At 39.6% G+C, this 27,556-nt stretch overlaps 1 protein-coding gene across 1 annotated transcript in view; it reads right to left on the minus strand.

The window, feature by feature from the left end:
• CTNNAL1 (catenin alpha like 1) overlaps positions 1 to 27,556 on the minus strand; it is a 56,087-nt gene that overhangs the window by 18,250 nt on the left and 10,281 nt on the right. The window contains exons 2-7 of the mRNA XM_054284556.1: positions 16,657 to 16,846; positions 10,397 to 10,584; positions 5,583 to 5,702; positions 3,301 to 3,390; positions 2,830 to 3,000; positions 1,597 to 1,797 (exon numbers count right to left, since the gene is read on the minus strand). Of these exons, the coding sequence (XP_054140531.1) occupies positions 1,597 to 1,797; positions 2,830 to 3,000; positions 3,301 to 3,390; positions 5,583 to 5,702; positions 10,397 to 10,584; positions 16,657 to 16,846 (960 nt within the window). The remainder of the gene's footprint in view (positions 1 to 1,596; positions 1,798 to 2,829; positions 3,001 to 3,300; positions 3,391 to 5,582; positions 5,703 to 10,396; positions 10,585 to 16,656; positions 16,847 to 27,556) is intronic.

Raw genomic sequence — 27,556 nt, forward strand, 5'->3', positions numbered from 1 at the left:
ACCTCACTGAGCTTTTTTCAGGAAAAGGGTTTCCTTGACATCTGCCAGAAATCATCTACCTGACCATCCTAAAGTAAAACAAGCATTTAAGGCTTTTTTTTTTAAATATAAACATATTTTTAAAATAAAGTGGTACCTAAAAATGTTATACCAAATGTTTTATATTGAGTTATAAGATTGGTTCTCCAGAACATTCACCTTGCAATGAAACTGTTGAGCTGAAACCAAATATCCACCTCAGTGAGCTGTTATTATTTTACCTGCTGCTGTGTCTTTAGTCACAACTAGGCTGGGTTATTTATTAATGAAAATTCTTAATGCATAAGCACACATGTGCACGTCCAACTATTTTCACAGATCATACATATGCATAATCTTGAACTAGGCTCTCATTTCTGTATCTTGAAATGTAGCCTGTAAATTATTTACAGGTGATTATTTTCCACCAGTAATAGAACTAAGAAATAACCACGTATCCTGGTTTTGGCTGGGATAGAATTAACTCTCTTTACAAATCTGGCATGCTGCTGCTTCAGATTTGTGATAAAGGCAGTGCTGACAACACAGTGTTAGTTATTGCTGAGCAGTGTTTGCACAGCTGCCTACCAGGGCTAACCAACAACACCAAGCTAAACACAGGTTTAGCTCTTATAGTTAAGGGAGTCTATAAAATTGATATTCTCTATGTGTCTTGTTTGTCCTAACAATATTCTGTATTATCAGTAAGATTTATATGCCCTTCAAACTACACTACTGCATTAAAAACACCTGACAGCAGTACCTGATTCAAAGAGGAAAAAAGGAACAAAAATGCTTTCTCATAAGACACACTCAGTTAAGTAAATATCCTATACCAGGACACATCTGCCTTATTTCAGAGTGTTGATAAGACTTTGTGCTACACATATCCCCAGGAGCAAGGCTGAAAGCAAAGCAGCATCAAAACCAGAAGCTGCATTTTCCATCTTTGCTTTGCTTGTATGTATCCCCCTCTTGCATGTATCTTCTATAATTTTCAAGGAACAAATAAGACAAGTGATAGAGGCAGGTTTAACATGATTCTTTTCTAAAAGCTACCATCTTTTAAATAACGTAAAAAAGGACAAACAAAAATAGCCTTATTGTTTCTCTTCTCTTTCCATAATATTAAAAACTCGGGCAATTTTTTACAATGTTTCCCTTTCCAATAGTTCAACTGTTTCAGTTGAAAACAAGAAAGAAAACTGTGGTCACAGCCATGGGATCAAGACAATTGAAATCTCTGAGCTACTCCACCAAAAGACTTCACTATTTAAGACTGTGCAGTGATACTTCTGTTCACTGCCTTGTTTACACTCTCATCTTCATTAAAATTAGTCTACTGCCATCAGTAGCCTAATTTAGCCGTCAAAGAATCAATGAAGCAATACCACTGAGTAGGGGGAGGACAGAACATATGGAAGCTGCAAAAGCACAGAACAAACTGTGGCTTCCTTGATCAGCTCCCACTGTGAGGAATACACCCAGTTCTCTCTTCCTAGACCAGAAGAAAGACTGCATTCAAAATTTCTTTTCAAAGTAGAGATGAAAAGATTTACTTTGCTAAAAAGCTCTTACAGCTTGCATCCACACTGAAACCAGCTGCTCTAGTTCCATTTTAGCTTGTTTAGACAGCTCCAAAATGTGCTCTCTGTGCTCATGACTGGTATAGGCAGAGTCTGTGAAGTCTTCTGTGTGTTCCAGGATAACTTCCAGCATTGTTGAAAGGTTCTCTTTTGAGAGAAAATAAAGATTCTCACGGAGACCTTCCACCTTATTCTGAAAAAGAAGCACATCATTTCCTTGAGAATTTATGTGATTTAGTTGTGACGCAAATGCAGAAAGCAGATCTATCATTTTACATTTTATTTTTCTCCTTAATGCTTTTTAAAATTACTCCCTTATGTTCAAAGTAATCCAACAATTTCCTTGTGTCCAGACTTGCAGTTTGGGGTTTGGGATGTTTCTTAAAAGTGATAATACAACCGGCAGATTAGTAGCCTCTTATCAGGAATAGCAGCAAATATATTATTGTATTCCTTATCAGGAATAACAGCAAATACATCATTGTTCTACTGCTGTCAATAAAAAGTTTCTAAGTTCAGGAAGTTTCAGAAATTAAATATATGCTCCAATTTTGTTTGATCCTTCCACATCCATGTAATCCATTTTGAGTAGTTTTCTAAAAATGTTTATGTAGCAAATTTAATACTTTGGGGCACTCTCAAAAAACTTCAGTGGAAATTCAAAGAGGGGAAATGGATAAACAAATAAATTGAATCAAAGTGACACACTCAAAAGCAGTAAGCCATGGCTGCTCATTAACTGTTCTTAATGGAGTATGAAATTTAGAAAAGCCTTTATGAGGAAAAAAGTCCATTGAGCTACAATTTCAATTCAGAACATTTCTTTTAAATGACAGTTTGCTCATTTAAATGTTTGTAAGAATATTTTTGTGTGCAGTTTTAAAAACATTAACACTTAAAAAGCAAGAATTCTCAAACAACAACTATTTTAATGGAGGTCTGAGCAGATTCTGATACTTCAGTTTACTCAATATCATCACCTCAACAACATATTAGAGTTCTGAATGCAAACTGATTCAGAAGGAGAGGTGTGTTTTGGCAATGACAATTAAATTATAGTCACCTCTTAACAGGTTCTTTAACATTTTGGAACAGTTATTTAAGTCAACACCTCTGAAGGGATGCAGCTCCATGATTTCAAATCTAAAACCACTTTTTCCCCCACAAAATCCTAGTTAAGAGGTACTTTACTGGCTGTAGAAAACAATATTATTTCTACTCTTACCTTGAATTCTTTGATGCCAGAATATATGCTGATGGGGGCCATTTCACTTTCTCCATTTGGTCTAGAGTCAGTTACAATTTCTATCACCTGTTCCAAAGCTAGTCTCATCCGATGAAAAACTCCATCTTTGTTAATACGAGCAGATTCACAGTCTGGGTGCCTCAGACAAGTCTTTTTAAAGAAAGCACAGTAACTATTATGAAAGAGTACACATGCAGGATATTGAAATGAATGCTTCCTGCTAAGGCAAGTCTAGAAAATTATTTTAAAATACGGAATTCTTTGTTAAACTGCTGTTGAATTCACACTGTTACTCAGAATACAGAGGTTTTCTTTCTTCATTCTTTACACTTATACCCTCCTTTAGCATGAAATCTGAAGTGAGAGAGTGAGAGAGGAGAGTCAGCTCTCCTGGCAGATGCCATGCTTTGTGATTTAGCCAAGTTGTTAAGGGTGCACAAACTCACTCACCTTTGAAGCAGTCAGGAGCATCATAGTGCACTTCTCAAGAACAGCCCTAGATGCTGCCATTCTAGCCTTTTTCTTCTCATCTTTCAAATCCTAAACACAAAAAAAAAAAAAAAAAAAAAGACCCAAATATTACACAGTATCTAAAATATTAACTTGTGAGACTGGAAACAGAACTCTTGCAGGTGAATGGTTGTGAAAAAGCTTTCTAATTTGTGATAACTGCTATTTCCAGCCTAAGTCATGATCCAGAACTTACTTTTCAGACAGACTTCAATTTATACATTTATTCTTGGCTCTATTCAACTCAGATTTCAAAGAAGGAAGATCTCCAAGATATAGAGCATGTTATGTAAACTGTTGCTAATTTTGATACCTTTATCATAAGGCATTATTCATAAAACAGAAAAATGAGGTGAAAAGAATAGCTGACAAGAAGTATTTTCTGAAATGGAGGGGAGGGTAAGGCAGAAACAGAGAACACCTGATTTTCATTACACTGCAGTGGAGGAATGTAAACTAAATCTTTTCTCTACTTCAGTGTTATATTTGCTACATACCAGTAATAAAAAAAGTCTTAACAGGCTGAAAAAGCAATTCCTTGGTATTCCTCTGCTCTGAGTACAGAAACTTATCAAGAACTTTCCAGGGAAAGATGGATGCATTTGCAAAACTGAACTATACCCCCAGCAAAGTTCATCAAAACAGAAGAATTTAGACTCCAAACCAGGATGTGGGGGAAGAGGGCAAGACATGAATCCCTCAATATGCAAGAGGGTCTAACAAGGGAAAGAACTTAGAAAGCTACAGCTACCCTCTTCTCACTGCTCACAAGGACAGCTGAGTGCTGGGTGTCAAACAGGCAACTGAATGGGATGAGCTGAAGCTTTACAAGATGTAATTAATCCTAATATACCCCGGATTAACAAAAACACCCAGATAAATCACAGCAGCAGCCTGTTTTGACATTTTTATAATGTCTGTATTTAGCAACTACTGAAAATCTTTAAGATCAAAATCACATTAAAAACCAAATCAATAAAACTATGAAACAAGAAGACAGTTCATTTCTGAAATTCTGACATTACACACTGATAAATCTGATGGCACTTAAGAATTTATGGCACACTTAAAAATTCTGCGAGGGAATGCCTCCTCTCCATAAAACCAGTAGTGCCACATAGCAGCCTACACACTGTAAACTGAGCACATCAAGAAAATCCTGACACAACTGAAAAAGTGGTAATGTAGCACTCTTGCCAAAAGAGTCAAGTAGGCAAGGAGGGGACAGCAGAAGACCACTTAACACTGAAAATCCAGTTGAAAAGTGAATGCAGTTGAAAAGTGACTATGACTTCCTAATTAATGCATGTTTCTCTTTCAAAGGGCCAACTGCTTCAGGGAAAAAATACTTCAGAGAAAAAAAAGTGTTCACTTCTAAGCAGGTATTTCCTTTAATTTTAAGTAGGTTTCCCAGTTCTTTGACACCAAGCATGCACACATCAACAGTAAAAGGAAACACATGATGCTGGCCAATTTGTTTATACAAGCAGATTTCTGAATTTGGATGGATATTAGGGACTCTGTATATTAACACCAAACCCTGGTTTAGCTTTGAACAGAGGATTGGTTTATCAAGGGAAAGCAACCAGAGCTCACAGCAGAAGTCTTTAGCCTCAGCAAACCCTTAAATTTACATGGAAGTAGTGGGGAAAAAAGCTTCCAGTATGAATGAAAGGCTTTGAAAGAGTAGCTGCCTATGAGAACTAAAATTCATTGCCCTAACATAAGAAGGTTTCAACTTAAACCTAGAAAGGTTAATAATAATAATAATAATAATAATAATAATAACCAAACTCTAGCAAGCCACCAAGCAGATGCTTTATTAGAATCCCTTTGGAGTTTTTTAAGATAATGAAGTCCTTTCACTACACGCAAACATCAAATATTTCTGTCCAATAACAACAGACAAACTCTCTACCAGAGTAATGAGCCAGAAAGGTTAGAGCCAAAAGAAAGTGACTGAAGCCAAAAGACAATGAATATAACACACACCCAGGCTTCTGGAAGACATGCAGGGCAAACAATGCAGCCATATTTCTCAGGCTGAGCTTTAAAATGAAAAGACATGTTTTGGGTGGAGCAAGGAGTGGGCAGGTTCCACAGAGAGGACACCAGCAATTGTTTTGTTTTCTTTTATCATCCCAGAAGAACCCACACCTTCCTGATAACAAGATGAAGATGATAGTGTGCAACATCTCTTAAAACTCCTTACTAATACTTACATTTTGCCTATCTCCAGTTAAATGGGCAAACTCCACCATTTCATTCCCAAACTGGCTGAATATCTGTACAAACTCCTGGAAACTACTGACTTTTTCTAGTTGTTCCATTGTTGCAAGAACCTGCAAGATAAGGGAAAATAAGTACATTATCGAGAACAAAAAACACTATCATTGAACCAGCAGTACTATTATTCACAGTACTATTATGTGTAGTTTAAAATGTATATATTTTGTCACTATTTAAGCATTAATAATTTACCAGCCAGAAATCAAATGTAAGTTAATTATCATGCTGCACTCAAAGCGAGTCATTTGTTGTCAGCCCTCAAAAAATATTTTCCATGCTTCTCATGAAGAGTAATAGTATTGATGGATTCAGCTTCCAGATTCAGGAAAAAATGTGGTTTTAAATTTATTAGGACAGTAAAAAGTGCAGATGATACCCCTGTGTTGTAACTTTCCATTTCAGATGCCTCACTTTTAAAGTCTAAAATCACAGTTACACAGATGTGTTTCGGTCACTCTGCATATTAAAAAAAAAAGGCAACAAAATTCAACAAAACTGAATAAAAAAGTTAAAAATAAGTGAATACATAGTTCTGTACTTTCCATAACAACCTACTCTAACTCTGGAGATTTCTATTAGGTGCATGTAAAACAAAGAACTAAATAAACCCAAGTTGTACCAAGTTCTTACTCAAGATACATAAAAGCATATAAAATCAGCATTTTTTTAAATGTTCAGAAAGACTATCACAGAGCTTATAAATTACTGATTACTGAAGGTATCCTGTGAAGTCACTACATTATGGATTATAACAGAAATTAACATCTGCATTTTTCAGGTTGGACATATACTTGCTAATCTCAAAGTGATCTTTCAAATCCACTAAATGTCTTCAGAAGGGAAACACTCAAAGCAGTTCTGTATTGTCTTTCAGACTGGAGATAAAACACCACATGAAAATTTAACAGACTGTACTTGAAAGGGAGAAACTTCAACTGATTTTTCCTTTTCTATGCCAAAAGTATCTCCCCACAACTACAAAAACAGTGTACCCACCTGATTTTGACAAACTCCCCCTTCCCTGCAACCCTGGCAAACTCTTCTAGAAGTGCCCATTTGTTTGTGGGAGAGCAGCCACTCAATCTCAGCTGTAACCTCAGTAAAGCAAATGTCCCACTGCGACTGGTGTGGAATTCACAGCTTTATCAAGCAATATTAGACTGCAGCAATCTGTCTGAGTATATTATGTTGGGCAATCAGCTCCACAAAGGCTGCAGAAAGGAGGAGTTTTCCTGATTGGGTTGTTGATATATGACAAAGGCTGGAGTGCAAAGGACTTGGAAGGAAGATGCATAAAGATGTGAAAATAGCATCATGGGAGTGGAAGAAGGAGAGTACCACAGGACTGGGAAAGTGAGGATGTAGAAAAGTAAATGTGGATAAAATAGGAAAACGAAAAAGCTAAGCACTTTATCTTCAAAGAACAGATAAAAAGAAATATTAATGATGCCCAACCATTCTAGGTTTAATCAAATGTAGTACTTTATGAGTCTGACCTTGGTTGCAAACAAGTCTGTTACAGTTTTCTGTGTTTCTCTCATGACAAATTTCTTGTCAAATAAAAATTACAGTGAAAGCACACGCATTTCCATTACATGAAATAATTCGAGACATTCCAGGCAGAGCTGACATTCCAAAAAACTGCATAGACAGCTCTAAATTTGTCTAAAGCTTATTCAAGATGCTGATACAATGTACAATATCTGTGACGTCTTCATAATTTTTCGTTTTAAAGCTTTTTCAACAAGAAACATGCAGGTAGTAATGAAGACACATCTATGAATTAAAAGGTTAAAAAATGCAAAAAAACCCAAGGCTTTAAGCTCTTATTAACATCTAAATTAGCACTAGGTATTGCACAGCTACTGCTGCAGGATGAATGTCGCCTTGCAAACAGCAGTGGCAGGCTGACATCACCTCAGGGCACATCCATATTTTGATCCAAAATGAACAATGCAGCAACTCCCCCACTATCTGTCACTTCCCTGCTTATTGTTCTGGCTCTCCTGACCTGATTGGTGACAGTGAGTGGAGCAAAACCTTAAGCTCACCGATGCAGTGACTAAGCCTGTTGGACAATGAAACTGATTTTGTAAGGTAGGAAAGATGTGGGCAGGTATGGAAGAAAATGAATGCAATCCAAGAACACAAGGACAGCATATATGGTGCAGAGAACGTGGAAGCAGGAACAGGATCACTGGGGATAATCAGCCAGAGGCTGGATTCTGGAACAGATCACCATTCTGGAAGATCTCGATCACTTCATTTGTCCGAGAGATTGGATGTCCAACCACTCATCTGTTCTTCTATCCTTAGCCCTTGACTGACTCTTTATTCACATGAGGAAGACTATGACAATGGGGGGAAAAAAAGGTGTTCAGAAATAGGCAGTAAAAAAAAAAGGCAATAGAAGTTTAACATTGGGCATTCAGTCTCTAAGATAAAAATGGAGCTGAGATCTTCTGGAACAGTGATGCACTTCAAGAAGCCAGAATCTTCTCCAGTTGGCAGTGCTGATGATCCTCAGTACTTTTCCATCCTCTTTGCCATATTACACTACACTGTCTCAGGGTATTTGTGTGCACTTCTTCAATCCCTGCCCATATTATCCCTCTACCACCATGTCTCCTACACGAAGAACCTCTTTGCTATCCATCATAGTGGTGTCTGACACACTTTTTGGGAATGTATTCTAAAAAATTACGGCATATGTAAATATTAGGCCTGTATAAAACACTTTTTATTTGATCTGGTTCTGTAGATGTGAATTGCTCTACTGGTACCACAGACAAAAGCAGACTTTCCCAGATGTGCACTATACACAGAAAGGAGAATGCAGTAAAACCCAGGAGATCCCAAAGATCAGCTGTGTCCTGGGGGGCACCAGCACAGCACTGACAGCTGGGCAAGGGAGGGGATTGTCCCACTCTGCTCTGCACTGGGGCAGCCTCACCTCCAGTGCTGGGGACAGGTCTGGGTGCCAGTATAAGAGGGATATTGAACCATTAGAGAGTGTCCAAATGAGGGCTATGAAGATCGTGAAGGGCCTTAAGGGGAAGCTGTATGAGGAGCAGCTGAGATCACCTGTTCTGTTCAGGAGGAGACTGAGGGGAGACCTCATTGCAGTTACAACTTTCTTGTGAGGGGACAAGGAGCAGCAGGCACTGATCTCTTCTGTGACAGGACCTGAGGGAATGGCCTGAAGTTTTATCTGGGGAGTTTTAGATCGGCTATCAGGAAAAAGTTCTTCACCCAGAGGGTGGTTGGGCACTGGAACAGGATCCCCAGGGAAGTGGTCACAGCACCAAACCTGACAAGAAGCATTTGGACAGTGCTCTTGGACACATGGTGTTACTCTTGGGGTGTCCTGTGCAGGGCCAGGAGTTGGACTTGGGCCCCTTCAACTCAGGATATTTTATGATTCTGTGCCTACGGCAGTCAGAATCAGATACACTTGGGACTATGAGATTGCTTGAAATGCTTTCAAAATTAAATGCTGCATCTGTGCTTACTATATTCACATTGGTGTGTATACGACAATGTTTTCATACATACTTAAAATTACTAGAAACCTAGGCTGGTCATGAAAGGATATATCCTTCCTTACCCTTTTCATGATATGTGTATTTGCACAGTTGCTCCATAGCCTAAACCTGCCACTTTTGGAAAGGTAAATTAATTAGGATTACTGCATGGCTGCAGACGACAGGAGAAAAGCAGCAAAAGGTATTAAATGCACCATTCTGGTCTTCAGTGCAAAAAAAGACCAACGCTGCAAGGAACATCAGCAAACTGATATTGATAACACTGCTGCCAACTGAATCAGCCGCTGGGAGAAGAAATGAGCATAAAGACAGCAGATCAGTGCTGACAAGTCTAAAGCCAGAGAGAAGCAGGTAATTTCACTGGTTTTGAATCCTGGACTGAGCTAAGTGCCTTGGATCTACGTGCTGCAAAACAGAGTCCAGTGGGTCTGGAAAGTAAAATGGGACAAAGGAAGTGGAAAGAGGGGCAGTGCTCTGGATTACAAGTTCAGAATTAATGGAAACCCCCAGGCCTTATCAGGTTCTCATTTTTCAAATAGAGGATTTTTCTATTTTTGTTTTAGCACATTGTGAAGAAAAAAATGGAAGAATATCCTACAGGCAGGACAGTGAAGTCTGCACTGAATGAAACAGATTATATTTGAGGTTAAATGGGCCTTCATAGAATTATTTAAACCAACCAGGTAGTTTCATCCTAAGTTTCAAGACCTAAGTTAAACTGCACAAAAACCTTTTCATCTGTAAATCTCACTTCACTAGCACAGACATTTATGTGCATTCCTCACAGTTTTTTGCCTAGATCCCATAAAGCTCTCCTTGTCTTGATCCTGACAGAACAAACATCCTGTCATTAGCAAGCAGATGATTTATTGACCATTTTATCAACAGACACACTTTTCCCCTCACAGCAAATTTAAAGTTAAATAAGCAGTAACACAGCATCTTCTCCAACACAGTAAGTGAATAAAGCAATGTGGCTGACATAAAATGCAGAATCAATGAAAATTGTTATTTTAATCCTACTGACTGAGAGCCATCCCTTTTCAGATACCTGCTAAGTAAACAAGTATGTGCAAGACATTCATTTTATCTCTTTATTTTATAATTACTCTAGAGAGACAATGACAATATCACATTTACCACCAGTCTTTTGCACTGAATACAGGTGTTAGTTAAACAGAACAGAAAAGAAGCTACAATACCTTGTTCCTGGAAGTTATAATTTGCTTAATAACAATTCTGTCTGCTAACACCAACACCTTTGTGACAGAAGAAAGCAACAACCTTGCAGCTTTCACCACACCCGTTTTGTCCGTAAAGATTGTTATGTGGCTGTCAGATTCTGGATGATCCAAGCTAGCCACATCTGTAAGCTGTGCAATTGTTTCACCTAGAAGGAAAAAAAAAAATAAAGTGACTTTCCATACTTAGAAGAAAGATACTGGGCTATTAAGCATTCTTAACTTTTACTTTTGAGGAATAAGACAATTTCAGAGCTATCTACAACTCTTTTTATTTCACTTTACTTCCTTCGACTGACTGCTGGTGGCACCCTCTCCATATTTAAATCTGGATTACCATTCACTACTACCTTATTCTTCCATCTGTAACATACACTAATTTCCTTACAGTCATCTACAGCTTTTTGAGCGGGGAGTGATGGGAAGAATTAGGGAGTGTGGAGGGAGAAAACATTCATGGGAGGTATTTTTCTGATTTTGATAGCCAAAGTCACACCAGTACCCACACTTGCAGCATCAATGCACTGGAAGAGTGGGATGCAGCAAGGCAGAAAGAACTATAAACTCCCCTGCACTTTGCAAATTTCAATTAGCATTCCCATAATTTATAGGTTTCCTACTCCTGTAGAAGTCTCCAGGCATGAATAATAAAGAGATTCCAAACATAACTTTACAATTTGGATGACTGAAGCATTATAGTGAGACTACTGCACTTTACATTCAAAGGAGGACCCCTAAACAGGGCACTGTCAGAGACAGGAAAGGAAAAAGAGGCAAGGAAGTGCTGATTTTGGTTCAGCACCATCTTTTTATTCAACTTGGATTTAGTTAAATAGACAGTTAAAAAGGCTTAATTGACCACTTTTATTTTTTATGCAGGTAAAAACTCTACATCCACTGCAGCTAATGGATTTCCTCATCTGAGAAAGAAACACAGACCATATCCAATTGAATCTTCCGGAGTACCTTAGATAGTAGTGCAATACAGGAGAGACAGAGCAATTTGTTAGTCTGTAACCAGAGAAGGGCTGCTGGGAGACTGAGCTCAGGCAAGCTCTGAGACATGAGTTTTGTTAGCACGCAAGAACAGATGACCAACCTAGAGCTGACTTATAGATCATCCTTAAAGATAAAATCTAGGAAATTTGATCAAATTCCCTATCATCTTCAAAACCTCAACAGGCAAAATAACTCCAAAAGCCTGATAAAGCCAGTGCTCCCATTTGAAGAACCTGAATTATTCTGTACTCCAGAAATACCACACACTCTAGAACAAGGAAGGCCTGGCAGTCCTTCAAACCACAGAGCTCCACATTTCATAACGCTTCTCTCCTCTGATAATTGTAATCCCTTGGGTTCTTAAGCTGCCCAAATAGTATTGCTTTATGGAAAGGAACTTGCAGTACATTTGCTGGGACCAGGCCAGGTCACAAAAGACATGCTCCAAATCATCAGTGACCCCAATACACTGTACTATGGTACAGTCTGAGACAGTGAGCTCCACAGCTGAAGGCCCTGGAAATGGATAGAAGCAAGAGGACTTAAAGTAGAGCTGCAGCTCAAAGAGTGAGGGGCAGCCAGAGGCACTCCCAGTGAAGCTCCAGGACAAGTCTCCAGCCAGGTAAGGAGATCATTTGACAGTAAAACACATTGGCCATTGCCTTCTCCATAGTACAATTCATTTCACTTCACACCAGTCTCTACATTTTCACCTTTGTCAGCAGATTAACCTATTTCTGGGACCTCACAGTATCTGTGATAACATAAAATGCTGTAGAATCCCCCAGAGAACAATTACAACAAATGCAAAGTTCTTTTGGCAGCCAAGAAAGGATGCACATCATTATCCCATTTTTCATGCTATGGGATTCACCTTCTTGAGGATGAATCAAGTCATAGGTGAAGCAGCTAGTCATATAAAGAGTTACCAGAGAACACTGAAACACCTGCAACATCTGCCTGCTAAAAGCTCCAGACAGCCACAGAAACTCAAGACTTCTGGTAACAGAACAAAGGCTTCCTTCTCTGCCTAGAGATCTGCAACTACAGGGACAGGAATTAAGGCCTGGGAGTAAGCTAAGAGGAACAAGACCTGTTAGGGTAAAGAGATGGAGCTAGGGAAGCTATACCCAGCTGGGCATACACCAGTCCCTAAAACACATCTGAGCATGTCACTGCAATTCTTCTATCATGACTGAGAGATTATGACAATTGGGTGATATTTCCAATGATAGAAAGACAATTGTCACATCCATGTCAAAGAAGGTTAACAAGAAAAAAATCAGATTATTGTGGGCTAGTCAGCCTCACATCAGCCTCCAGGATTACCACAAAATAATCTTGGAAGACATTACCACATTAAGCTGAACAAAACAATCAGGAAGAGCCATCACAGACCTGCCAAGGTGAATAGTCCCTTATTGATCTGAGTGCCTTTTACCATAAGATGACACCGTTTTTAAAAAAGGAAGTAACGAATGGTGTGCATCTCAGCTTCAGCATAGCCCCTGCCAGGATCTCCCAGAGTTTCCTTACAGCTTCATCTAGGTATATGGACTAAGTGAACAAAAAGGTGGGTAGAAAATGAACCTGACCGTTGGGCTTGGGGATGCTGATAACACGTACAAAGTTCACTGGGCAGAATATTTCCAGTGGTGTACCTCTGGGACTGACAGGAGTCATCCAAACTATTCCCTGGATGATTACTCAGCATGCTCAGCAAGTGTGTGAACAATACCAAAGTGGGGGGATGTCTGATACTGAGGAGGGCAGGGCGGCTAGACAGAGGAACAGGCTGAAAAAAAAAGATCTGATAGAAAATCTCTGAAATCTAACAAGGGCAGTAAATACCACATCTGGGCCAGGGTAACACCACTCAGCCCTACATGCTGAGATCAGATGTCAACAGGGAATCTTTGTAGGGAAAGACATGGGGGGCAACAAAGAGTTGAACAGGAGTCAGCAATAATGAATGGCCAGCTGCATGTGGAAGGCTGCAGAAATGATTCTTCCCTTCCTTTTGGCACTTGTGAGGCAGCATCTGGAGCACCATGTCCACTTCTGGGCTCCTCAACACCTCAGCTGGCACACAGGAGCGAGTGATATAAGGGGAGAGCGTGAAGGGGGGAAGTTTATTCTGCCCCAAGAAGAGAAGGTCAGTGGCAGAGCTTTCTGTGCTCTACATCTATCCCCCTAGGGGGCAGCTATGGAGACACAGACAGACTGATCCCTGGTGATGGAACAAGATGTAAGAAAATACTTTCGCCACACCAAAGGTAGTCAAACACTCTTATGTAAGGGCAGAAGAAAGAGGTAAGAAATGAGCAGTGTACAAGAAATTGCATGATCTCCATTCTTGGGAGTTAAAGTGACCCTTACAACTTCAGTTATTCTGTGATTCCATTTATCCATTTAAATTTCCATTTTTCAGCCTTCTTCATTTAGCTCTCTCTGTACTAAAACCAAAGCAAAAATAGCAGAGAGCTATTTATTACTTTAATTTTACTCCACGTCTTCCTTTAGGGCTATGTAGTCAACTGGCAGAGAATACTGGAAAAGCTATGACACTTATTCCTGACATGTGCTTTCTCTTTTAAATTAGCCAGTCTTTCCTAGTTTTTAGACAGAAAAAGAAGACCAAAAAAAAAAAAAAAAATCACAGATGGGCATCTAAAATGTGCTTCTGTAAGTTAAATTCCACTACTATACTGTCACTGTAAACATTGACACAGTGCAAGAATAATGTTACCCAAAATCTGCTACATGACCCTCTGCAGTGTTTTAGGATTCTATTTTGAGTCAATCAAATTACAAGGTTTATTACAAGGAAATAGTCATAACAAGTCTGAAACATTTCAAATCACTGATTATACCCTTCTCAAGAAACAGATACAACATCTGTCATCCTTCAAAGTCTCTGCAGAATATGCAATTGATTTAAAGACTCCCTACTCTTCTCAGAAATTGAGATGCTTAATGTTCTAAATCCTTTTGTGCTGAAATCTTTTATGCCTTGTAAAATCTCCATTCCTAAGACACAATCTAATTTATTGGCTAAAAAGAAGTATGAACAGCTCTACCAGATTCCCTGCCCTAAAGAGAAAAGGCTTTCTGCTGTCTATGCCCTCAGAACATAGGGTTCATTAATACAGAACATATTCTTGGCTATAATTGTCCAGGAAATTTTTTTGCTTGCTTGGGAACACCAACGTTATTAAAAATGGCACTTGAGTAATCATGATCAGAAATGGAGTTCAGAGGACGTTTATCCACTCAAAGGACTTTGTTACTGTGTCCAACACTGAACAGTCCACAGAGGCACTACTGGCACAAAAAACCCTCCATCAAACAAATAACCAGGAGCAAACATGTTTGCTATACTGAATTTCCCATGTAAGCTGCAAGTTAGATCTCAAATGCAGGGAATAAGAGAGCCATGCCAAAGTAAACGTGAGGCTGACAGAAATGTAAACAGGCCATATCTTCACTCCTCTAGACTGAGGCTATTACTGCATAACAGGAAATAAAACTTTCAATACAAAAGAACTACAGTCTTTTGCTGGGATAAAGTATTGCAGACTATTTTTAGGTTCTGAGCTCCTCCTGCATACAGTGATAGGGAGAAAAAAATACTTAACCACAGCATAACTGGCAAGTCAAAAAATAGAGATTCAGACTGCACTGCTCTTCCAGCAGCTGAGATTATCGATGTGAACTTTGGCAATTTTGTCTTGTCAGCATTTTACTTGGATCTCTGAAGAGAAAACACATGCTCCACATAACAAATGGAATGTTTTAAAATTAGGACACTTCTGTTTGCAGCCAAGTTTACTGGAGCAACTAGAATTTTCAGTCTAAAGTTTATCCAGAATAGTCCTTCAAATCACAAGAACAATCATTCATCAGCAGCGTGTTTCTAGACATGGTGACTCATTGTTGAGAGATTTTCAGAGGATTTCTTACAGCACCATGCCCAATTTCTAAGCTTCTTTTTTTCATTTAATCACAAATAATAGTATGAACTGCATCCCCAAAGTCTGAGGCCAGAACAGCGATCCAACAAGATGTACACCAGTTAGGTCAGCAAAGACAAGTTCTTCAGAACTCTGAGGTAATTTCAAAGATAAAAACCAAACAGCCACCGAAGCCTCCTTTTTAACTTAACAGATCAGTTTCAAGTACAGTAACCCACATCTTGGAGCAGAATATTGCTCCATAATGCAGTAATCAAGACATGATAAAGGGTTGTTGAAGGGTCATTTATTTGTCCCCACAACAGAAAGACAAGATTGTCTCCCTGAAGCCACAGCAAGCAGAATGTGTATCACACTTGCAGGCTCATCCACCTGCTCAAACTGGGAAAGCTTCAAGTAGAATTTTCCATAATCCAAAAGTATTTGAAAGCAAAAACAAAACCTCACCCCACTAACAACAAAAGGAACAGTCTACTAGATGTCATATTGAAGCCTTCACTGCAGATCTAAGAATATGTATTCACTGATGGCCACTGAAATATTAGGCAAGGAATAGTATTTAGTATCTAGGAAAGCAGTTTTTAGCACGACACTGGCATTGTCTTACAGCATCAGAGAATGCAATTCCCTATCAGCCTAAACAGAGTCTTCTGGGGGAAGAAGAGTGACAGCAGGCAACTCAATTATCCACACTTCACATTCAATTCATACACACAGCAAGTTTGCAACAAAACTTGAATCCAGCAAAAAGGCAAGCACAATATGATTTTCAGTCTAGTGAGGGGAGTCATCAGATGACTGATGTGAGTCATCTTACTGAGTCCTGATGAAATATGGGCTGACACTGACCTTCATTCAGACACTGAGATTTGGAATGCAGTGACCTCAATAGCACAACACTCAAATAACTTAAAATACTCCACTGTTTTAACTTGGCAGCAATAAACTCTAAAGTTGTACTCCCAACACTCTGCTCTTTGTCTGTCGTAACATCATAAAAAAAGAGCAGTCAGGTAATTCCTTGAGGCAAATGATCCCATAAAAATCAAAGCCAACACACAATTCCATTCCCTATTCGTAAGATGACAGCAATTTAAGTAAGTGACAAAATCAGGGAACAGATCAGGCCTTGAATGAACCAGCAGAGGAAGGTTAAGCAATTAAATAATAAAGTTCTTACATTATGCCTGACACTAAAAATAGCGTGCCAAAAATGGCACCAGTACAATTCCATGAGTAACTCCATACCTGCTCTCCTTGCCTCGATGCAAGCAACGCTCATTTCCTCCTTCAGCTCATGGTTTTCGTTGGCGATGGCCTCACCCACAGTAACAAATCTCCCCACTGCCAGGTTAACGGCCTGGCCCACTCGCTGGATTGCCTGCAGGGTCTTGTCGGAGCGCTTTGGTTTGTCCTTATGATTAATAAGAGTGGTTATCTGCAAGCAAGAATAGTTATTTATTAATTATTAGAACATTTTAACTTTAGTACTAAAGGCAAGTTTTGAATTGAACTCAATAATAGACTTCTACAGTACTTCACTAATAAAATTCAGTTTTGTGTTGTGTCACGAAGCATCATTTAACTTCTCAGAGAAAGAAAACAACATTGAAGTGTAATTAAGGTTGCTCATCTGCTCAGTTTATCTCACATGAAAAGAAGGATTTTTTTTTTTATTCCACTCCCCATTTGCAGTATTAAAATAAACTGTCCTGGGTCTTAACAGCCTTTCACACTACACACATAGCCCTCCCCTAACTAAAATATCCACCATACTCACACCTTAAACATCCTCAATTACACATGTTTCCTAGAATTTAGAAAAATGTGGCTATTTTGATACAAGTTATCAGTGAAACAATTTGTGAGGACATTCCTACTTTGAACTCCTGACTTGGCTCTTCTGCCCACTGCAAAGTGCTATACATTCCCTCTGGAATCACACGGACTGGAGAACTGTGAGATCCGTGTGCTGCATGCTGGCTATAGTAGACTGAAGATTTGTCCAAAACAACAAACGTGAGGAAACAAAGACATCCTTTCCCCTCACAGAGGAGAAAGGCAGGATTGCAGAAGCACCTTCTGAACCAAGGCATCAGGTAAACATGAGAACAGTAAGCAATCCTGCAACTCACAATTAACTGACTATAAACTGCATTACAAACATGAGCTTTACATTTTTTGCTACAATTATTTTCCAGTGAGAAGCAGGAGAGAAATTATACTCTGTAGATGCTAGCATCCTAAACCAGCATAAAAACCCAACAAAAATAGTCCTGCCTGTCCTTGTCTCCCACTCTCATGTTTGCAATGCATTTATCTGATGTGGGTTAAACCTCAGCTGTGGAGGTGATGCTTGCTGTTTTAGTTTTTCCCATTATCAGGTCCCCAGTCTGGTTCACTGCACACCTTCATGAATATTTTTGATGGCAAAAGGGAAACAGTCCAGCCTGAGGAAAGATGGGCAGGAGCACTCCTTTCAGAGGGAGCATAGTTTAAAACAGCCACAGAACTCCACTGAAAGCCACATCCCCAGGAGCTCAAAGATGTCTGTTTAAAGAATCCCGAAATTACCTGAATTACCTAAATGTCTGAACATCTCAGCTCTATCAGCTTGATCACAGATGTCTTTGCTGCTCCTCAAGAAGACATAAATCATCATTCACTCATTCTCCCACCAGTCAAGCCTGTGGTGGGACAGGAGCATACAAGCTGTACCTGTAATGCTCACTAAAAATTCAAGGGCATAGCAGAAACTGTTCTGCTTCGTGATTTGATCAATGCCCAAGGTTTACCCTTCAGATATCACTGAGACATCTCTCTGGAGGAAAAAAAAAGAGTGGTGTTGTTTAACACCTTGCTGAGGCTGGTTTGGAATGCCAGGAGCTGGTTTAGCCAAGTTTCCAGTATTAAACTCTCTGCAATAGGAAATATCAACACTTCATAGAGTGCTTTGCACACACAAGAAAAATCAAAAACCCAAAACGCCTGAGAATAGTGCTGCCCTATGGAAGAACTGCTATGAGATGTAAGAATATTTTATTCTGGTACAAAACATCAGTACAGAAATGCATTGTCTGCCCACTGCCTTCTTATACACACCCTACTTTTCCAATTTGTATCTAAGCCACAAGATCTAGAGGAAGGCCATACAGTTCATTCAACAAATCTGTCCCTGTAAGAGACCCCTGAATGACCAAACTTCAACTCCGAAGCCTATGAACCTTGGATACCTTTCCAGTGAAAAGATCTTCTTACAATAAAAACAGAGCCTTAATAGAGAATAAACTGAGGAAACCTCTGAACATCTTCAAATTCATTTTAAATGAGGAATGACATTCCTCAAAGCACACAATTACCATCACTTCAGTGGAAATTCAGACCTACGTGAAATTCATGGTATAAACAACTGCCCTACGCAACTCTCCTGAATTCCTGCAGGTAGGTACTTCAGGTATACAGAATTTTAAAAATACCTGTCAGCAGCTAATCTAACAGTGCCAGCTGGTGAATTCTTGAATAGGCATGGCTAGCAAGCCAACTGAGAGGATTAGTACAAACACTGAAGAAAACCAAACTGAATAGAGGGTCACAACTTTGTTTCTTCAACTTGTTTTTAAGTAAACAGCAACCCATACTGGATTAGTATTACATTCATACAGTTATTGACTTCTCAGAAGTACATGTAAAATAACACTGGCCTAAAACAAACTGCAAGTTTACATACTGGCTGCAAGTTTACCTCCCACAACATTTTACACCAGTAGAAGTTTAAACATGTTCTGCATAACCCTGAAAAAAAATGCATATGCAAATAACACTGCAGAGTGAAAGGAATCCCACTGTCTCTTACAAATCATCAAGGGCATTTATTTTAATTCCCATGTTACTGCAGAGGTATGCAAATAATAAAAACCATAAAGATATTACAGCTTAAATTCCTTTGTTGAAGTCTTACAAAACACTCTCAGGAACATGAGTGCCTTTTACAATTCTATCATTTCTTTTGCACTCTCTTCAGAGGGCATCATAGTTTTTGCAGCAAAAAAACACAATCCCTCTAGTCCCCCAGCCAAGGTTAAACAAGAATAAGCAGCTGTTTTGACAGGTCTTATTACCAGTGTCATCTTAACCTCATGAAGTTCAACAAGGTCTTATACTGGGGCTGGGACAATGCACAGTACCAATGCAGGCTGGGAGATGAATGGATTGGGAGCAGCCCAGCAGAAAATGACTTGGGGGTATTGGTGCAAGAAAAACTGGATGGGAGTAAACAATGTGCTTGGATCCTGGGCTGCCTCAAAAGCAGCGTGGCCAGCGGGCTGAAGGAGGGGATTCTGCCCCTCTGCTCTGGTGAGACCCACCTGGGGAGGGGTGTACAGCTCTGGGATCCCCAACAGGAGGAGGACATGGACCTACTGAAGACAGCTCAGAGGAGGGCCATGAAGATGGCCAGAGGGATGGAGCACCCTCTGACCATGACAGGCAGAGAGAGCTGGGGTGGGTCAGCCTGCAGAAGGCTCCAGGAAGACCTCACAACAGCCTGTTAACATTTAAAGGTGGCTTAGAAGAAGATTAGGGAAGACTTTTTACCAAGGCCTGTAGTGAAGTAGAGAGGTTGACATTTTAAACTAAAAGAGGGTAGATTCTGACTGGACTTCAGGAAGGAATTTTTTTACCATGAAGCTGATGAGGCATTGGAACAATTTCCCTGAGCCGTGGAAGCCCCGTCATTTTATGAGTTCAAGGCCAGGTAGTTTGAACAACCTGGGGCTTTGAGCAACCTGGTCTAGTGGAAAGTATCCCTACCTACAGCAGGAGGGTAGAACTAAATGGTCTTGAAAGGTCCCCTTTAACCCAAACCATTCTCTGATTCTATAGCCTACTCTAGAGACCCACTTGAGTGGCTTGTATATGAAGATTAAACTCAACCTACAGTTATACACAGCAACAGAGGCTTTGAAAATACCTCCTGGAATAATGAATTTTTAGCTGGGCAATATAATTTCTTCTCAGACTGGCTAACTTCAGGCCAGTATAGTAACTATAATATTGGAATGGAGGAAAGTGGTTGAGCTCCAAACTTTTTTCAGATAAGTTCAAAAACTGTATGGATGGACAGCTAAAAACCACCATTGTGAGCTAAAACAACCAAAACAGAAGTTGGTCAAGGAGTTTAAAACATCATGGCAAACAGCTTCGTGTAACACCTCTTTCCAGCAGGATCAAATTATGTAGCAAATGTAGCCTATACTGATATAGATTTGCATAAGATGTTGCCTATAAAAAACTAAGTAGCAAACAGCCCTGAAATAGAAGTAGGTAGGCCATGATAAAAGAAAGAGAAAGATATGAAATATTGATCAGTTAAAGAAAAAAGGGCTGGGTTTGGTTCTAGAAACTTGAGTTACACATAAACCAAATGTAATAATGTCAAAGGCATGAGGAAAGCTGTTCAGATACAAGACGGGCTCCTCATAACCTGCCACCTGCAGAAAACACTGCTCTACAAGCAATGAAAAAGATTTTTCAGAATTATGCATTCTCATTCCCTCACAGAGTGCTAAGAGTGACAGGTACATCCTCCATGTCAAGTGAAGTTTTGAAAAAGCAGAGGTAATGGCAACTGCAGTTTAGGATTCTTTTTCAAGACTTAATTAAGTTTGTAATTAACAGTCAGGGTTAAAAAAAGAACAAGATCTTAACTTAGCAAGGAGAGGAATTTTACTAGTACATTAAGTGACAAACTGAACGAAACTGTGATGCTAATAAGCAGGGCAAAGACTATTTAACCATTCCAGCACTCAATAATAATTGCCTCAGAATACAAATACAACAGGGAGCATTAATGGGCCAATAAGAAAGACTTCTAAAATAAAAAATATGCAAAGGTTTTGTTCCTTAATTTTAAGCAATGCTTAAAACAAAGATAAAAGATTAGACAAGTTAAAGGGAGAAAAGGAAAGACCCAGAAGAAACTTAACAGGGAATTTTCTCCGCAACAACCAACCAAAGAAACCCTAAGAGCCTATAAAAACTGAACTAGTAAAACTTGCAACATTTCAGATGTTTCAGATTACAAGAAATTGCTTTTCCCCCTGCAGTCCATCCAGTTGGAACCAGACTAGAACTATTACTGTGTTTTAGGTTTTTTTTTTTAATGAAGGAAACATCTGCCAAGTCCAAGAACATCATCTAAGGCCTCCCTCAAGCTTAATACCTCCCAAATATTTAATCTGTTATATTCTGATCATGTATTTCCCAGTCACCAACATCTGTGATGTTTGGACAGGAGTTAGCAGCTGAAAAGATTACCTGCAAGTCTCTTTGAACAAGAGCAATACGTTACATGCTGTTTACTTAAGGATTTACTGATCAGGTCCTAGAAAGGAAACAGTCCTTTTGATGGTACTCACCCTCTGTTTAATGAGAGCTCTCACAATATTTCCATGGAATGTTTATCTGAGATTTGAGACAATCAGTTTAAGGAGTGCCTCAAGAATCTGTCAGCTACATTCTTTTTTCACTTGTTATGAGAAGCCACAGAAAAATAATGGCCTTTTCTCAAAAACTAACAGATATAGCCATAATGGATGAAGATGTACTTCGTATTTAAGGAAACAAGCTCAGTTGTGGCAATTTTTGAGCAGCTGTTTTCAGATCTTTTTGAGGGCCTTCAGATACTGACATTTAAGTCATTATATGCTTCATGCTCAGGAAGCATCATGACAGCATGCTTAGCTAAAAATATTCTAATGTCTATTTATTGTCAGTGTAATTAAGTCTTGCATGACAGAATTAAGTGATACTTAAAGAGACTGGGTTTCAGGAAGTATTTATAGACATCTATAAATAAAACCAGAGGAAACATAGCTATTTCACAGCCCCTGCTACAAACACAAGAGTTAAACTGGCAAATCATGTTTGGAAGACATCCTGCCTAACTCTCTCCCTAGGAAAGTACCCACATTGTATACAGGGTGATTTAGACTCTCAAGAGTAATATTTGTTACTGCCTCTTGTGTGGTGGGTTGACCCTGTCTGGATGCCAAGTGCTCACCAAAGCCATTCCATCATTCCCCTCCTCAGCAGGAAAAGGGAGAGAAAATATAATAAAAAGGCTTGTGGGCTGAGATAAGGAAGGGAGAGCTCACTCACCAGTTACCATCACGGTGTAAATAGCCTCTGCCTGGGGAAATGAAATGAATTTATGACCAATCAAATCAGAGTAGGATTGAGAGAACTAAAACACATCTTAAAAATACCTTCCCTCTACCCCTCCCTCCTGGCCTTTATTCCTGATTCTCTACCTCCTTTCCCCCAGCAGCACAAGAAGACAGGGAGTGGGGGCTGTGATCAGTTCCTCACATGCTGTTTCTGCTGCTGCTTCCTCCTCAGCAAGAGGTTTCCTTCCCCTGCTCCAGCATTCTGTCCCAGGGAAGACAGTCCTCTATGAACTTCTCACACACGGTCCTTCCCATGGGCTGCAGTTCTTCACTAACTGCTCCAGCATGGGTCCCTCCCACAGGCTGCTCCAGCATAGGTGCTCCTTGGGATCACAAGTCCTGTCAGGAAACCTGCTCCAACATCAGCTCATCTCCACAAGGCCACAGCCTGCAAGGGAATCTCTTGTCCTGCAACTGGAGCACTACAGCACTTTGGTGTCTGTAGAATTGTCTCATATTATCACTCCTCTCTTCTCTGGCTGCAATTACTTCTGCACAATACCTTTTCCCTACCCTTAAACACATTATCCCAGAGATGTCACCACCATCCCTGACTCTAAGATGGACCCACCATTGGCCTTGGCCAGTGGGTCCATTTTGGAGCCATCTAACATTGGTCCTGTCAGACATGGGGGAAGTTTCTGGCAGCTTCTCACAAAAGCCACCCCTGTAGCCTCCCCAGTACTAAAACCTTGCCACACAAACCCAACACACTCCTACTCACCCTGGAAAAGTGAAGGCTTTGAGTGACTTCACTCAAAGTGAGTAACAAGAGCCTACAGGAAAAATGGAGAGGGCCTCTTACAAGGGCATGAAGTGACAGCACAAGGGGGAATGGCTTCAAACTGAAAAGGAATATGTTTAGACTAGGTATTAGGAAAAAAAATCTTTACTCTCAGTATGGTGAGGCACTGGAACACATTGCCCAGAGAAGTGGATGCCCTGTCCCTGTAAGTGTTCGAGGCCAGGCTAGATGGGGCCCTGAGCAACCTGATCTACTGGAAGATGTACAGGGAGATTGGAATTAGATGACATTTAAGGTCTCTTCTAACCCAGGCCATCGATTCTTTAATTCTATATTGATCAGCAATCCTGCTAGAAAAAATTCAAGACCTTATCTCTATACAATGAGGATTAGCTGCCTTACAGTAAAAGCTCCTCTTCCATTTTGTGTATTTTCTGCTTCCTACCTTCCATTAACTTTATAATGGTAGAAAATTTGGTTCTTAAAAAAAAAAAGTAATTCCAGGAATGAACAGTCTTTTCTAAGAAAATGTAATAGCACTACATACTGGGAAAGAAGCTACAAACCCCTACAAGAAGAGTCCTGTAAGGTAAATTTAGTTGCATTTAATACAACACATAGAAATCTTGGTCAGAAAGGCCTTTCCCACGCTGCTTGTACTTTCATTTTGTACTTTCATTAGCTCATCTTGAGTTTGGGGGCAGAGAGGATCTTCTAATATTACATTTTAGGTACTGTCTCTCATTAGGTCTTGCACAGTGCTTGAGGAGGATCAGGTCTTCAGACTCATTCAGCCAGAGAGCAGCACACGTTGTTCCAACACCCACACCAGCTATGGAATACAAACATGCATCAGAGAGAGAGAAGCAGCAGCTGCCATCTGACATCCTGTCCATAAGGGCTACAAGCAGAACTGCCACACAGATGTCTCATCACGAGATGAGCTTCAGGGATCTTAGGAAGTCAACAAGGAGTACCTGCTTACCTGCCCTAGAAGACAAAAGTCTGTTAAGATTAGGGGCCTGTGCTGGCACTCATAGAAATCTTAAACGGTTTGTACAATTTCAAGCACTAACATTTTTTTTTTAGTTCACCTAGTGTGTGGATTTTTGGAATCAGAAAATTCATATCTTTCTATTCATATTTAATTTTGTAGAAAAATTCAGCAAATAAACTTTGCAGAAACTCAATTTTGAAAGTTTTCAAAGGTTGCCAACTACTAATGCACTAGTTAACTGTAAGAACCCATATTTTTTTTTACGATGAAAACATTATTTCTGACATTTGTCCCTGCTTTATGGACTATCAAACCAGAACAGTTTCTTCTACATGTTGTTTTGCAAACGGACAATCAACTCTTTTGTAGAAGTCACACAGACATTCAGGATGCTGAGTCAACACTTTTGAGACAGCTTCCATGAAGTGATGAAATCCAGTTACCCCCATTTATGAATTTTCCTCGTAGTCCCTCTGGACTGGTGTGTAGAATAGCAGCACAAATGCACTGCATATCCAAGACTGCTGAGTACTCAGACTTGTCGCATTGAGACTTGTGGCATTGTAACTTAACCTGGAGACTTTTTGAAAGTATCTTCTCATTGGTTTTACACACATCTTTTATAGAAACCTTCAGGGAAGCAAAATAAATAAACAACTTTAACAACCTGTAGGCTGGTTCACTTATCTGTGGGCAAATGCTAACATGCTTAGCAGAGCCTCAGGCAATCTTTCACATGCAGTGTCTAAGAAGCTGGTAAGCCACCTCTGAAAAGGAAGGAGGAACAATCCATGACCTGCATCGACAAGTAGGAGCTGCCAAGCACAACAGGAACAGCCTTACCAGCTCAGATCACTGGGGTACCTCACCTAATATCTTACATCCCACAGTCCTTCACATGCTTGCCTAGAAAAATCATGAGAGTTAAACAAGCAAATGCAACACCAGCTATAATGCGCTTGTAGCCAGATTTCCTGCTAGCAAACTGCAAACTGTACATTAAATTTCAAAACACCACAATACCTAATTGTATGCTTCTCACAAGCACAATACCTTCACCAGATAGAAATACTCTCTGGAAGAGGTGAAAACAGTCCTCTTCACCTGCTTCACATCCACACTTAAAATCTACTCTTTGTAAAGTTCACCAGGAAAGAGTACAACTTCAAATTCAAATAGGCACCTCAGATTATTAGTACCATTGCTATGTACTTGTTAGACATTCTTGGAATTCTTAGGAGATCAAAAGAAAGGATTCAACTCAGAACAAGAGTGTACTATAGCAGTGAATACCCTTTCTTTGTGCTGAATGCATTCCTAGAAAACCGAGGAACTTTTAAACTTCAAGTTCCAAACCAAACAGTATTTAGAAAATTATTAGCTAAAATGTGATATAGATGAACTTGTTCAAATGCAGTGCAGCAATTTGATGACACCAATTTATTTCCTCCAGTGTGGGTTATTTTGGGTTTGGGGATTGCATAGTAGGTTTTCTTTGTTTGGTTGTTTGGTATTCTGTGGGTTTTTTTTTTTTTTCAAAGCAACAAAACTCTGAAAATTTCAGGACTTTTTCCCCCCCATGGGATTAAATTATTTCCAATTTTTATTTTGTAATTGTGAAAAGGAGGATCAGAGGGGGAAAAAAACAAATGAACACAGCTCACTATTTTTGTAGCCTGTGGATTCTTGATAGAGAGGATTAAATTAATGATGTTATTAAAGTACCCTACTTTTAGAGGAGAAATATGCTTTCTTTTTAATATTCTCTTTTCACAGACTCCTTAAAACCAGGGATCCCCACTGATCTGCAGAGGTGAAGCAGAAAAGTACACAACAACCAACCTGCATTGCTGCTACCCTCTTTTTTCCACACATGGAAGAGGAGGCCAATCACTGGAAAATCTTTAGTGAGGTTTAACCAATGATCAAAGATACCTTGTTTACTCTTATTCCCACATGGTGCACAAGTCAGAGGACTGCCACACCATTTACCCAAAAAAGGAGTCTTCAGAATTTCTGTAGCAATGAGTGACCATGAAAAAAAATCATCATTTTCAGACAATTCAAATTCAATCTTTCTTCCCTTTTTTAAGAGATGCATGCATGTTCACAGGCTGAGCTGGCACCAAAATTTGTACCTTTGAGCAAGCTGACATGACTTGGCAAAGATAGTTTTTCAAACAAGATCTAACTTAACTTCTTCTGATAACAGACTATGTGCATCAAAAAGCACACTGGACATTATCACCATTACAAAATGTGATTGGAAGTAAAACTGGCTTTCTAACTCAACTGCTGTCTTGAAGTTTGAAACGCACAACTACCTCAATAGAAAAGGTGAGTACTGTCTAGCAGACCAAATAATTGGGTTTCAGGGCATACCAGACAGTACATTTTCCTCCCCTTCTGTTGTCCTTCAGTATCTTCTTACCCAAAGAGCTAGATTTTATAAACAAAGCAATTCCTGCTCCTCATTCCACACCTAGAATGCCTGGGCAAGATTAAGCCTAAGAAAATCCAACTCAGAGGGAAGTTCATTGTTTAAAGTGTACTTTCAGATGTGGTCAAAACAGATGCAGACATGTTTTCAGCACCAGAGAGATGCAAGTCTCAGAAATAACTCTATTTACTAACATAATCAGATAACCTCAAAACCAGAGACTGGCAAACAGTAATTCTGGCTTTTCCCCCTGACCTGTTATTGTTAATGTACCTAACCTTGTACTGCTTGTGCAAACAATGCCTGAGCCAGCTCTGAGCTGCTTATTCAAAAAATCACCACTGTTGTGGAACTAAAAACTCAGACATTGTAATAAAGGATGTAGCAGGGACAACACACTTATTTCACCTGCAACTGAGAATTCTTTTTATTTAAACTGGATTGGCTCCTGAAGATGTAGAAAATGTTCCTTGTTAGTTCATAAGCAGATGGCTTCCCTGCCAGGAATACCAGCTATTCAATCCTCCTCACACTGCATCTTCCCAACAGAGGAGTTCCTGCAGCCTCTTCCAGAGAAGGCTTCCTGAGCAGCATTTTGACATCCCACTTAGTTCACAGCAACACCTGGTATTCCATTTTGAAAAGCACAGACTTGCTCTAGGGATTAAATGAGAAGTACAGTATGCTGTGGAAAAGGCTATGCAAATCCAACTACTATCCACCTACAGGAGTGCAAAACA

The sequence above is a fragment of the Melozone crissalis genome, unplaced genomic scaffold (genome assembly GCF_028551555.1).
Source record: "Melozone crissalis strain CALT ecotype California unplaced genomic scaffold, PUWL_Pcris_2 ptg000042l_1, whole genome shotgun sequence".
Classification (NCBI taxonomy): domain Eukaryota; kingdom Metazoa; phylum Chordata; class Aves; order Passeriformes; family Passerellidae; genus Melozone; species Melozone crissalis.